This window comes from Drosophila miranda (assembly GCF_003369915.1).
Source record: "Drosophila miranda strain MSH22 chromosome Y unlocalized genomic scaffold, D.miranda_PacBio2.1 Contig_Y2_pilon, whole genome shotgun sequence".
Lineage (NCBI taxonomy): Eukaryota > Metazoa > Arthropoda > Insecta > Diptera > Drosophilidae > Drosophila > Drosophila miranda.
In genome coordinates this window covers 29,025,262-29,037,518 of record NW_022881614.1, presented here as the reverse complement: position 1 = coordinate 29,037,518, position 12,257 = coordinate 29,025,262, and the positions used below count along the sequence as shown (strand labels likewise).

Here is a 12,257-nt window from a genome sequence, read left to right as displayed (position 1 = left end):
GACTGCCCTTAATTTGCAACAGCCTGTTTCTCCACGGTTTTTTAGGCACTGGGAAGGGGCACACGCCCATGCGGCACCACAACGGACCTTCTACAGGTCCAAGTGAGCTTGGGAGGGTTTCAGTTAATGCCAATAGACTGCCCTTGAAGTGCATTTATTGACGTGCATGGGGATGGTATCCTTGAGCGAAATGACATGGCGTAATGGCATAAAAAGCAATTAATACCCAAAGGGTAATGGGACGAGCCGTAATTGAAATCTCTGTTTACCGCATCCAGATTGAGAATTGCCCTTGCAGTAGATTTACAGCTGGGAACCGGCTGTCGTATTATTGTCGATATCCTTAAACGAGAATGAGCTCTGTTCTGCTGTCTGTCTGGTGTAAGCTCTTGAGTCCTGTTTCTCGTTATTCCACTTTATATGCAACTCGAATCAGAGAGCTTTCAGTTTCGCTTAATTCCGTTCGCAATCTTTGAGTTGTGGCGGGTGGGTGGAGGGGCCTGCTTCCGTTCACGTTTCACCCACATGTTTCATTAGCTCCAACGTCTTTCTCAGTAATTTGTGGCCTTTCAGCAATTAAAGCCGCATTGTAATTCCTTATAGAGCGACAGCCCCACCCCGCACCATCCACGGCCCGCAGCTGGTCTCTCGTTAGAGGGGGCGTGGGTGTGGCTTGAAAATTGTTGCATACTTTTGTGCGGCGGCTTCAGCGCGGCTGCCACTTTAACGCGCTCAGGCCGTGCGGCGCTGCCACGCCCCGTCCATCCTTGCCGTCTTCTCAACGCCACCGAAGCAGCCACCCGGCCACAGGCACACGGCACACTCAATTAACGCATGTCATCAGAGGGTGAAAGGGGGGAGCGGGGTGTGTCGTAGTTGTGTCTGTGTGCGCACTTCTACTTGTATTTGGCTTAACAACTCTTGCATACAATCTAAATGGCTCTGGCCTGAAAGCGGGTCCCGGGACCCGGCACCCCGGACCCAGGTCCTGGATCTTGGCTTGCTTACTCCTGTTTCCCCTCGACCCCTATCCATTTTTCTTTGTGTGTTTTTTTTTTGCGCCGGCTCTCGCATAATTACTTTGACTCGACTTTTACGACCTTTCTATTAATTACTCAAGAAGTGTTGGGAGCACGTCGCCTGTGTGTGGCTGCCAGGATACTGGCTGTACCTTCCATTCCTTTCCGTTCCAGGACATCCCATCACATCTCGCATAGGAACTCTCTCTCTCTCGTGGAGTGGGCGACGCAGTTTATCCTTTTTTACTGCCGGGATTGCCATCCTTTCGCTTCGCCTTCGTGCCTGGCCGTCGTTCGTCTTATTTATTTCTTTCGCTCGTGTTTGCCTGCTAATTTCTTTGCTCTCTTTGCGTAAGGGTAGTCGGGGGAGGAGGAGAAGGAACTTACTGGCGGAGTTACTGCCGGGCAGGAAGTAACCTCCCCTCCCCCCACCACAGCACTTGCATAAGGTGCAGGAAGACAGTAAAAAATGCTGCCTTAGAGAAGCAGGGTTGTCGAGTCTGTGGACTTTTCTTCTGCAATAAGAAAACCCTGAATAATTGATGTTTTTTGTCTATATGCTGAAGGTTTTCTTTCCATTAGAGTGCCTCCATTCTCCATTACCTTTCTTATCTCATGATTGGCATCGTTATTATTATACCCGATACTCAAAATGAGTTTTGGGGTATATTAGATTTGTGGTAAAAGTGGATGTGTGAAACGTCCAAAAGGAATCGTTTCCGACCCCATAAAGTATATATATTCTTGATCAGCATCAATAGCCGAGTCGATTGAGCCATGTCTGTCTGTCCGTCCCCTTCAGCGCCTAGTGCTCAAAGACTATAAGAGCTAGAGCAACGATGTTTTGGATCCAGACTTCTGTGATATGTCACTGCTACAAAAATATTTCAAAACTTCGCCCCGCCCACTGCCGCCCCCAGAAAAGACGAAAATCTGTGGCATCCACAATTTTAAAGATACGATAAAACCAAAAACGCAGAGTCGTAGAGAATGACCATATCTTTTAGATTGCAGAATTTGAATAAGATCGTATTATTATTATAGCCAGCATCAAGAAAACAATTTCATTTTTTCTCGCCCTGTCTCTCTCTAACACACACGTAGCATAGCCGGCTTTGCTTAGAGTAAAACATTAGCGCCTAGATCTCAGAGACTATAAAAGCTAGAGCAACCAAATTTGGTATCCACACTCCTAATATATCGGACCAAGACGAGTTTGCTTCAAAATTTCGCCACACCCCCTTTCGCCCCCGCAAAGGATGAAAATCTGGCGATATTCACAAATCTCAGAGACTATTAAGGCTAGAGTAACCAAATTTGGTATCCGCACTCCTGTTTGATCTCACTTTGAAACGTATATCTCAAAATTTCGCCCCACCCCCTTCCGCTCCCACAAAGGACGAAAATCTGTTGCATCCACAATATTGAGGATACGAGAAAACTAAAAACGCAGAATCATAGATAATGATCATATCTATCAGATTGCTGAATCTGGATCAGATCAGATCATTTTTATAGCCAAAAGGAACAAATCAATTTGCAATGGCTACGCAGCCATTGGCAGCCATCCTCAGGCGTTTGCCGGAGGAGAGCCATACTGACTTAGTATCGGGTATAACTGTAGAGTTGCGGTGTCCGCTGCAACTCACAACGTTCCCCCTCGTTTGTTTTGGCGATAATGGCGGAAAACAATTTCGGATATTTTTCAATTTTTCCCAACGCTATAACTGATTAAGTTTTTTCCATTTCCCTCCAGGGCTGTAACGGCGGTCTTTTCCACCATCATCTTTTCTTATCACTTTTTAATTTCCTCTGCAATCCTTTGCAACCCTGTTATGGATACAGGGGCAGCCCTCCTCCTTTACAAAGGTAAAGTCTAATGCAACATTCAGTGGCATATACACAAAGAGAGCGAGAGGCGAATGGAGATGGAGAATTGGCTGAACATTATCTCCCTTGGCTTTTTAGCCAAACGAGCAAGAACGACGCAACACCTACGCGATTGCTCTGACGGCCCTCGACCAGTCCGGGGCCACCCTCCCCGTCCGCCCTCTTGTCCGTCGCATTGTTAACCAGAATTTATGCGTTCAGCTGCTGCTCCTTCTAGCTAACGATACTTTTTCTTCCTTTTTCTCTTTTTCCCCTGTTCACTTCCTGTCCTGGCCTTCCCCCGTCCTTTTCATTCTGCCCATTCGGCTAGCTGTTGTTGCCATTACGTTTATAATTGTCTTGTGCAACTTCTGGCAGCTCCCGTTGCCGCTGTGGCACCTTCTCACCCACGCACCACCAGGACGCACCGCCACCTGCCAGCAGCAGAAAGAGCAACAGCAACACCACCACATGGCGCCACCCAAGTCGTTAGGTGGCCAGAGACATGGATCTCTCTCTCTCTCTCTCTCCCTCAGTCGCTCTTTTGAGATGGGTACATGTGCCTCTCTTTCTTTTGCTCTTTTTCTTTCTCTTTTGGCCCGTTTTCTGCTTACCTTTAGCTCTGTCACGTTAACGGGTTTGCTCGATGGCTGGCCTCCATTTCGGCCCGTTCGGTCCTTTCTGGCTCATTGGCTAACTGTTGATTTTGTTGTCATGTTGCGTGTTCTGCTCTACCCCCACTTTCCGGCACACATTTTGCGACCCTCCATGAGGGTATTTTCATTCTCTTGGATTTCATTTTCTCTGTCGTCTTTCCCCGAGCTCTGCTTGTTTACATTTTCATGCTCGAATTGGCTCTTGTGCTTTCGTAATTTCCATTGTCTTCCGTCCTGGCCTTCGTCTCTACCTGATGCCCCTGCTGTTGCTGCTGCTCTCCTTTTGGCCAACTTCAAACAAACACATTAAGCGGGCTCTGACTCTGGACTTTTCTGTGTGCCACTGACAGGAGACTAGCCCCTGGTAACCTCTCCTCCGGCTCTCTGCCTCAGCTCTCTTTCCTTTCTCCAGCTTCCGTTTCCCCTTTCTGCTTTAATCGCTACCTTTGTGAGACATAAATTTTTGCTGTAAAATGTATTTCATGCTCTCTCTCGTGGCTGCCCCTTGCGTACCCTGGAGCAGCAGCCACTGCCTATCCCTCCTTTCATGTCGCTTTTGGTTTTGCGCTTATTTTCAATATGAACATTTAATATTTGTGGTCATAAAATTCTTTTTATTGGTTGTAAAACTGAAACTGAAGAGCTGCAGCGGCAGAGGGAGAGGGAGAAGGACGGACAGCGGTAGGCTGGGGGACTGCTGGGGCGCGGTGGGTGGAGCACAATGGGCTCTTGGAAAAAATTAGCAGCCTCTTGCTGGCCCGGCCAATAGCCACTTAAGAGCCGCGTTAAGGTGCGATAAGAGATGCTGCCACTTACAGAATATTTGTCCCCAAATTGCTTACCAGAATCTGTATATCAATGTCGGGGGGAGTTTGCCAAGTTTTACCTTTGTAATTGAATCGGAAAAGTGAATAAAAATTCTACTGAGCTGAAGATAATTTCTATCTGCTCAAATTCGCAGATTTGTCTGCCATTAGCATTCCATTTAATTGGGGCATCCATGGGCTCCTCAATGACTCTATGCCATTCTCAATTTCACAGTTTGACGCCCTCTCACGCCCACAAAACAAACCACTTTCCGGCCAACTCGAGAGTTTCCATGGGAATATTTTATTGCCAACACTCGGCCCCATCTCAGTCTCTGCATCTTTGAGAGCCTCATTTACATTTTGCCCACATTTTCAACTACATCGCAGAGGCAGAAGAAGCAGCAAACAGCCGCCACCGCCACTGCCACCGAAAGTGTCTTAACAGCTCGCCTCTGTCTCGGCTATTTTCCTTTTCGTCTTTTAATATTCACCAAAACAACAACAAAAGAAAAAACAATGTGGTTGCATGCATCGTACAGTCACTTACTTTCACATACATTTTCTCTATGCATTTTTATACCCTTGCAAAGGAATTCACTCGGATTACTCGTATGATTTTGGATAGAAGAGGAGGCTCATTCGATTTAATACATTAAATATAGTGTGTACTTATATATATTTCTGATATTCCTGATCTTACAACATAATTCTTTTAGTTACATCCGATACTCAAAGAGTATTGGGGTAGATATGATTTGTGATGGAAGTGGATGGGTGTAACACCCAGAAGGAAGCGTCTCCGACCACATACAGTTTATATATTCTTTATCATAATCAATTGCCGAGTCAATATAGCCATGTCTGTCTGTCCGTCCCGATGAGCGCCTAGATCTCAGAGACTATAGGAGTTAGAGCAACCAAAGTTTGTATCCAGACTTCTGTGATATCGCTGTGACCATGCTACCCCGTCTACCCGCTTTTCTTTCTTTCACACACTCTTCCTCATGCAGTGTGCGTCCTCTGGCGGAGTATAAATGTTGAGCTTCGGGCCTTGCCGCGGCTCACAGAGTTCAATCCGTAACTGCCCGGTATCTCAAGTTTCGACCCGAAGCTAGGTTTCTATTACCATTTTTTGCCTGGCCACCGCTCCGCCCATCCTACCATCCTCCCATCGAGTGGATGCATATTTTACGGCCCTGCCATTTTCCAATTTTGATAATTTGTATTGTGCTAATTTTGCCATTCCCTCAGAGATCGTTCCGATAAGGGGGGAAGTCAGCCGTGTGTACATGTCAGGGGAAAATGAGAATGAACTGGAAATCGTAATGATAGGAAAATATTTGTGCACACTTTTTCCTGTGCATTATGATTTGTTTGCTGCCACTCGGAGTCGCCCCGGGGCTGGGGCTGGGTCCGGGCGATCGCCTGCAGCATAAATTTAATGTTATATTTACAGACCTATTAAAAATATATAGCATTTTGTTGATTTATGGACCCTGCGAATGTGTTAAGTTTGTTAGCGCTTCCACAGTGATCGGCCAATCAGTGGCCGCAAATATTTGCCATCGAATAAATTGAATCGATGCCAGCACGGAACACAACTGTGCAGCAAGCTGCTGGCTTAAGTTGGTGTTTATTTTGCTTTCGCGAGGACTCAATCTCTTTCGCTGGGCTTCACTTTCGGCTCTAACAAATCCACAAAGTCGTGTGCCTTCAAATGGGAAAAGAAACGAGGAAGCAAACCCGTCTTTCCAGTTGTTGAAATTTACTTTTGCACTCAAGGGCCGCGTTGCCGATTCTGCCTCGCTGCCTTGCCCCGCTTTGGGCCAGCAGCTAACGGCACATGGCGAGAGCCAGGCCAAAATGCAGTTACTCACTGGTCTCTACCTCGCTTCCCTTTCCCCTGCAGCTGCAGCCCCGAAAGTGTTGCAAATGACTTGAAACGGGTTTGAATGGGCTTTGCTCGGATTGCGATTGCGATTGGGGTTCGGACTCGGGTTCGGGTTCGTGTTCGGGTTCGGGTTCGTGTTCGGGTTCGGGTTCTGGCTCTGTTTGGGCTTGTGCTTTTGGTGTTGCCCCGAAGAAATGGGTCAATAAGAAAATTCAAATGCTAAAAAAACTTGTTGAGGTTTTTTATACCCGATACTCAAAATAAGTATTGGGGTATATTAGATTTGTGGTAAAAGTGGATGTGTGTAACGTCCCGAAGGAATCGTTTCCGACCCCATAAAGTATATATATTCTTGATCAGCATCAATAGCCGAGTCGATTGAGCCATGCCTGTCTGTCCGTCTGTCGGTCTGTCCGTCCGTCCGTCTGTCCGTCTGTCCGTCCCCTTCAGCGCCTAGTGCTCAAAGACTATAAGAGCTTTTTTTTTTGTTTCCAGACTTCTGTGATATGTCACTGCTACAAAAATATTTCAAAACTTCGCCCCGCCCACTTCCGCCCCCACAAAGGACGAAAATCTGTGGCATCCACATTTTTAAAGATACGATAAAACCAAAAACGCAGAATCGTAGAGGATGACTATATGTTTTAGAATGTAAGATCTCAACCAGATCGTATAATTATTATAGCCAGAATCAAGAAAACAATTTCATTCTTTCTCGCTCTGTCTCTCTCTAACACACAGGTTTCATGGTCGGTTTTGCAAATTGCAAAATATGAGTTCAAGGATTTTATAACCTATAAGAGCCAGAGCAACCAAATTTGGTATCCACACTCCTGTGATATCGGACCTTGACCGTTTCGTGTCCAAATTTCGCCACACCCCCTTCCGCCCCCCCAAAGGACGAAAATCTGGGGCATCCACAAATCTCAGAGACTATTAAGGCTAGAGTAACCAAATTTGGTATCCGCACTTCTGTTAGATCTCACTATAAAACTTATATCTCAGAATTTCGCCCCACCCCCTTCCGCCCCCACAAAGAACGAAAATCTGTTGCATCCACAATATTGCACATTTGAGAAAACTAAAAACGCAGAATCATAGATAACGACCATATCTATCAGATTGCTGAATCTGGACCAGATCAGATAATTTTTATAGCCAAAAGGAACAAATCAATTTGCACTGGCTACGCAGCACCCGACGTCACGCTCAGACTGATTTTCTGTCTCTCTCGCACGCACTCTTTGTCGTGTCGTCTAATATTAGCAGCGTCTGCCGGAGGAGAGCCATACTGACTTAGTATCGGGTATAACTGTAGAGTTGCGGTGTCCGCAGCAACTCACAACGTTCCCCCTCGTTTTTTTTTGCGAAGAACCAGACTAAAACAAGGGAACTGCTGGCGGGGGAATGAACTCCGTTCTCGGTTTGTTTCCTGCTCAATTTGCGGTCGGTTCAATGACTTCTCTCCGGTTCGATCAATCAATCGAACTGCAGGGCCCAGCAGATGTTGCAACCGAAGCCAGGGCCAAGAGAGTATCCAAGCGGAAGGCTGTGAAGCCACAAATATGGCTTTGATTTGATCCGATGTGCTTTGCTCTGCCTTCTGTCTATTCTGATGAAACCACAAAACCGAGCAACCATATATGCTCATAATTTATTTGTGGTAGACTGGAGACTATTTGTAAGTCTTGTAAGAATTAGGGAGTACTCATTGGAGAGGGAGTACGCATTACGCTGAGAAAATGTCATCTCAAATCACAAAACAATGGCTGACCACAAAATTGTTGATAACGCCACCGAGTACACAACGTTATTAATATTTAATGCGATTTGCCGGACTGCTGCCAGGCCCCATTGTCCGCTTCATGAGGGCGAATGATGTGGGACCTGGTCAGCTGATGGACCTGGGGAAAGCCGCTTAAAATATTTCCCTGCCACACGGAGATGCAGCGGAGATGTTTGTTGTTTGTTGTTTGCCTGTGCTTTCATTCCCGCCCTGTTGCTGGTGGCATTTCGCTGATTTCATATTTGGCACGCCTGGACACTCCCCACCTCCTGGGCAAAAGCTCCATCTCTCCACCCCCTCGGCCATGAGGCCTTAGTAAAATTTTAATGCGCTTTTGATGATGGCCATAAAATGGCAAAACAAAATGCATGGCGGTGGCGGTGGCGGTGGGTGCGGGGGGACGGAGGGTGGCGGCATGCAATGCGAATCTCTGCTCTAGATAAAATATTAATTTATTTTTCCCTCCTCCCCTCGCCGTGTTGTTAGCTTGTCCTTTTCCCCAGCCTTCTTTTGGGTGGTGGGGACGCCCCTTGTCCCGCGGCCAGTGCGAACAAGCTATAGTGCCTCATAAAATGCCACGTACTCGTACGATATGAATCGCTGGAAAGCACGGCTCTTATATTTTAAATAACTGTTTCACCACCACCAGCCCCCAGGAAAACCCAGCCCCCTCTTGTGTTTTATTAATACTTTCATTTTGGATGCGGTTTATTTGTTTCTCCTCTTTCCCCCTCTGTTTTCCTCTCGTTTATTTCTCGCCTTCTTGTGGATTAGTTTTTAATTTCAACATCTCGTGAAATGTTGAACCTTTTGATATGCACGCCAGCTGATGCACTGCATCTCTTTCAGGATTTAAGAGCACTTGGGAGTTAGGAGATTTTATGGCGAAATTCTGTTGAGCAAATCACAAGTTTGGGGTATCTACATGTTGATTAAAGCCCTCAATCAGTCTCAGGAATTTAAGAGGCTCGGGCACAACTGTACTTTATTAGAGGATACTCTGGAGGATACCCTGGCACATCCGCTTTTCCCCCTGGGCTTGGTCTAATCAGCACACAATCATTCAGGGATCGCTGTGCCGCACCCACTCATCCTCTGTGACTCTCTGACTCGCCATTCGCCTAATGGGCTCGAATTACCAGCCAACAATGACTGAACAGCGGCGAGTATCCGTATCGTATCCTTTTCGAGGTTCGAGGAGGTCTCCCCCAGCTGCCATCGGAGGGCACGCGCCTCATTTATTCAATAAGCGGCTCTCATAAACAAGAGTAATTTTTCTGGGCCCCACCTCCCGTTTTCGCTCCTTGACTTGGTGCTTGGTGACGCTATTGGCTTGCTCGATGATTGCGCTATTTACAATAATTGCAGACATTTCCAGCTCCATCGTGCACCCTCTTCCTCTCCCTCTCGCTATCTCGTTCTTTTTCTAACTTTGCCCCTACCTCTCGCTCCGTCTTCCTGTGCTGTCCTTGTCCTGCTTTAGGACCTTGTGCAAATCGCATTAAATGCAGCTTCAGAAACGAATTGTTAAATGTCAATGGAGTAGCACATTTCAATGGAGTAGAATGGCGCACCATCCAACTATAAAGCGCAGTGTGCACACAAAAACTAATTAGAAAACTTTTGCGGTTGATAGAGGCAGTGGCAGAGCCAGAGCCAGAGACAGAGGCAGAGCCAGAGTCGTCGGAAAGCGTTAAGTGTGTGCAGAAGGGGGGCAAAAAAGAAAGCAGCTGCATTAATAATTAAGTAATAGTACACACACAGACATCCACAATTATAGAGCAGAACGAGACGATGGGGTGATGGGGCGATGGGGCGCAAAAGTGAGAAAATGATTCATGTAAGAGGAGTTGCAGCACAGCAGGAAAAACGGGAAAAACGTAAAGAGAACTCGTAAGTGTGTCAGTACCAGTGACGGCACCTTTCTCTACGTACTCCTTGGTGAGCCGTATAAATCCCCCCCTCCCCCCGTGTTTGTCTTCAGTCCAATAATTTTCGGAAATGGAAAATTTGCATAGGCTAAAAGTCCGGCTTAATGAAGTTGCTACCCCAGAAAGTTGCTTTTGTAATGCAAGCTCCCCGAAAAGCCTTCCATCATCAAATTTCTGGACTATTTTGCCTGTGAAATAAATAAACGGAAGTCAGAGATAGCGAGAGTGAGTGATGGTGGGGAAGGAGGGCGGATGATGGGAACAAGAAATTTTTGGCAGCTTAAATTTTCCATAAATTTCCATGGCAACGACCAATGCTCATTATAATTTGGCATTAATTCTCAAAATAGCAACCAGCCAGACTTTTTCCCACTCCCCCCTCTGTCTCCACGAAGAGGTATTCTTTATTTTGCTGCCCCCATTCCTGTTGGGCTAGACCTGGCACGCCTTGGCTTTGGCCGCCTCCTCAGCACACTCGAAACTCATTAACGTAATTTTCGAAAATTTATGAATGTTAATTGGGAAATTTCTTTGGCATAGTGGAGCCGAGCAAAGTGCTTATTAAATTATGCTAATGAGTTCCTGAGCCTCACACACACAGCTTACACAGCTGTCCTGGATGGAGCTTGGAAGGAACTTTCTTCGGATTATGCGGTGTGGGCCAGACAAATGAGAAATTCCAATTATTTCTGACAAAAAAGCGAAAACAAATGAAACTGAGACCGTAAACGCTGGGAAGTTGTCAACAGCCGTCTGGCCTGTGGCAGGGTCGTCAGCAGAACAAAGCCACGGAAAGTGAAAGGACATGGCAGTGGCAAGGGCAAGCAGTTCGTTTCAATTGTGTCTCTCGTAGCCTCTTCTGTCAATTAGTCGTCACTCACTTCTGTGGCCTTTTAAAACGATTAACGATTACTAACTCGAATCTTTGAATTTTCTTGCAGGATGTCTTGCACAAAATCTGTCATCCACATGGCCAAGTGCTGCGCATTGTCATCTTCAAAAAGAACGGCGTCCAGGCCATGGTAGAGTTCGACAACCTCGATGCGGCCACAAGGGCGCGCGAGAATCTGAATGGGGCCGACATCTATGCCGGCTGCTGCACATTGAAAATTGATTATGCCAAGGTAAGATTGATCCCGGCCTCTACAGGCTCGTATGTATATCGTGATATATTCTGTGACCGTTTTGCAGCCAGAGAAATTGAATGTGTACAAGAACGAGCCCGATACCAGCTGGGACTATACGCTGAGCACAGGTGAGATTCTACTAAGTGCGTTCACATTTTTTACTACTTTTTTCCCCCTAAAAAGAAATAGCCTCTAAGTGATGCACCTATACATCCACATACTGCAGCACCCACACACACAAACACACCCACACTCTGTCATAGACACTTGCATTGCCCAAAACCACACACACACACTCACAAACACACGGAAGTACACACACTCTCTGTCGCACGCACACGAACACGGAGAGATGATTGTGACACACTTGAGACCGAGTCCAAAATAAACTGTAGAAATATCCCCAGTTGCCGGCTTGCTGTGCTGAACTCTTTTTGGTTATCCACATTTTAATTGGCCAAAACCCCACCCTTCCCACATATTCCTTGCTCCTTACTCTAGTTGGCTGACACACGTGGCGTATGCACAACTTCTCATTCTACTTCATATTACGTTGTTTCCCGAAGCATTGCCGTAATCCTTTTATTAACAATTTTCGACGCTTCAAAGTTCTAACCGTAGACACCCCCCGGGCGTATACTTAATGTCTTAACGCACACTCAGACACAAAGAGGAGACCGCATCACCATCATCATCTGGCATGTGGCAGCTGGCATTTAAGATACACAACATTGCCACCACCGCCACGAACACCAGCAAAGTCGCCTACGTCCAAGCAATAGTGCCACCTGTTTGCGAGTCACAGTGTGGCCTCCACAATCCCACAGACACAGACACCGCCACAGCCCCAGCCACTGCCAGTGCCAGTGCCACTCCCACTGTCACCGCTAGTGCCACTCCACTCCTCTTGCTCCCAACTTGCCCCTCCACTGCGCATTTCACATGTTCTCTGTGCTTATGACAGGCGACAAAGTTGCGCATTAAATGCCATTTTTAATTTGTATATTTCACTTTGAATAAAAATGAAATTAAATGCTTTTGCCCCGGTTTTCCGCTCTCTTGTTCTCTCGACTCCGACTCTCGTCTGGGGCAGACAGCGAGGCGACACTGTCAGTGTTGTCATCCTTGTCGTTGTTGTTTGGCAATTTGTAGCTGGAAGAGGTCGACAG

The 12,257-nt window shown here is 46.6% G+C and overlaps 1 protein-coding gene across 13 annotated transcripts in view; it reads left to right on the top strand.

Moving 5' to 3' along the window:
• The window catches only part of LOC117185934 (heterogeneous nuclear ribonucleoprotein L-like), a 193,468-nt gene that overhangs the window by 95,494 nt on the left and 85,717 nt on the right, over nucleotides 1-12,257 (top strand). For 7 of the 13 annotated variants that reach the window (XM_033398671.1, XM_033398670.1, XM_033398668.1 and 4 more), the window contains 2 exons: nucleotides 10,903-11,085; nucleotides 11,153-11,231. In XM_033398671.1, the coding sequence (XP_033254562.1) occupies nucleotides 10,903-11,085; nucleotides 11,153-11,231 (262 nt within the window). The remainder of the gene's footprint in view (nucleotides 1-10,902; nucleotides 11,086-11,152; nucleotides 11,232-12,257) is intronic. The other 6 variants (XM_033398669.1, XM_033398667.1, XM_033398666.1 and 3 more) reach the window with 1 other exon arrangement.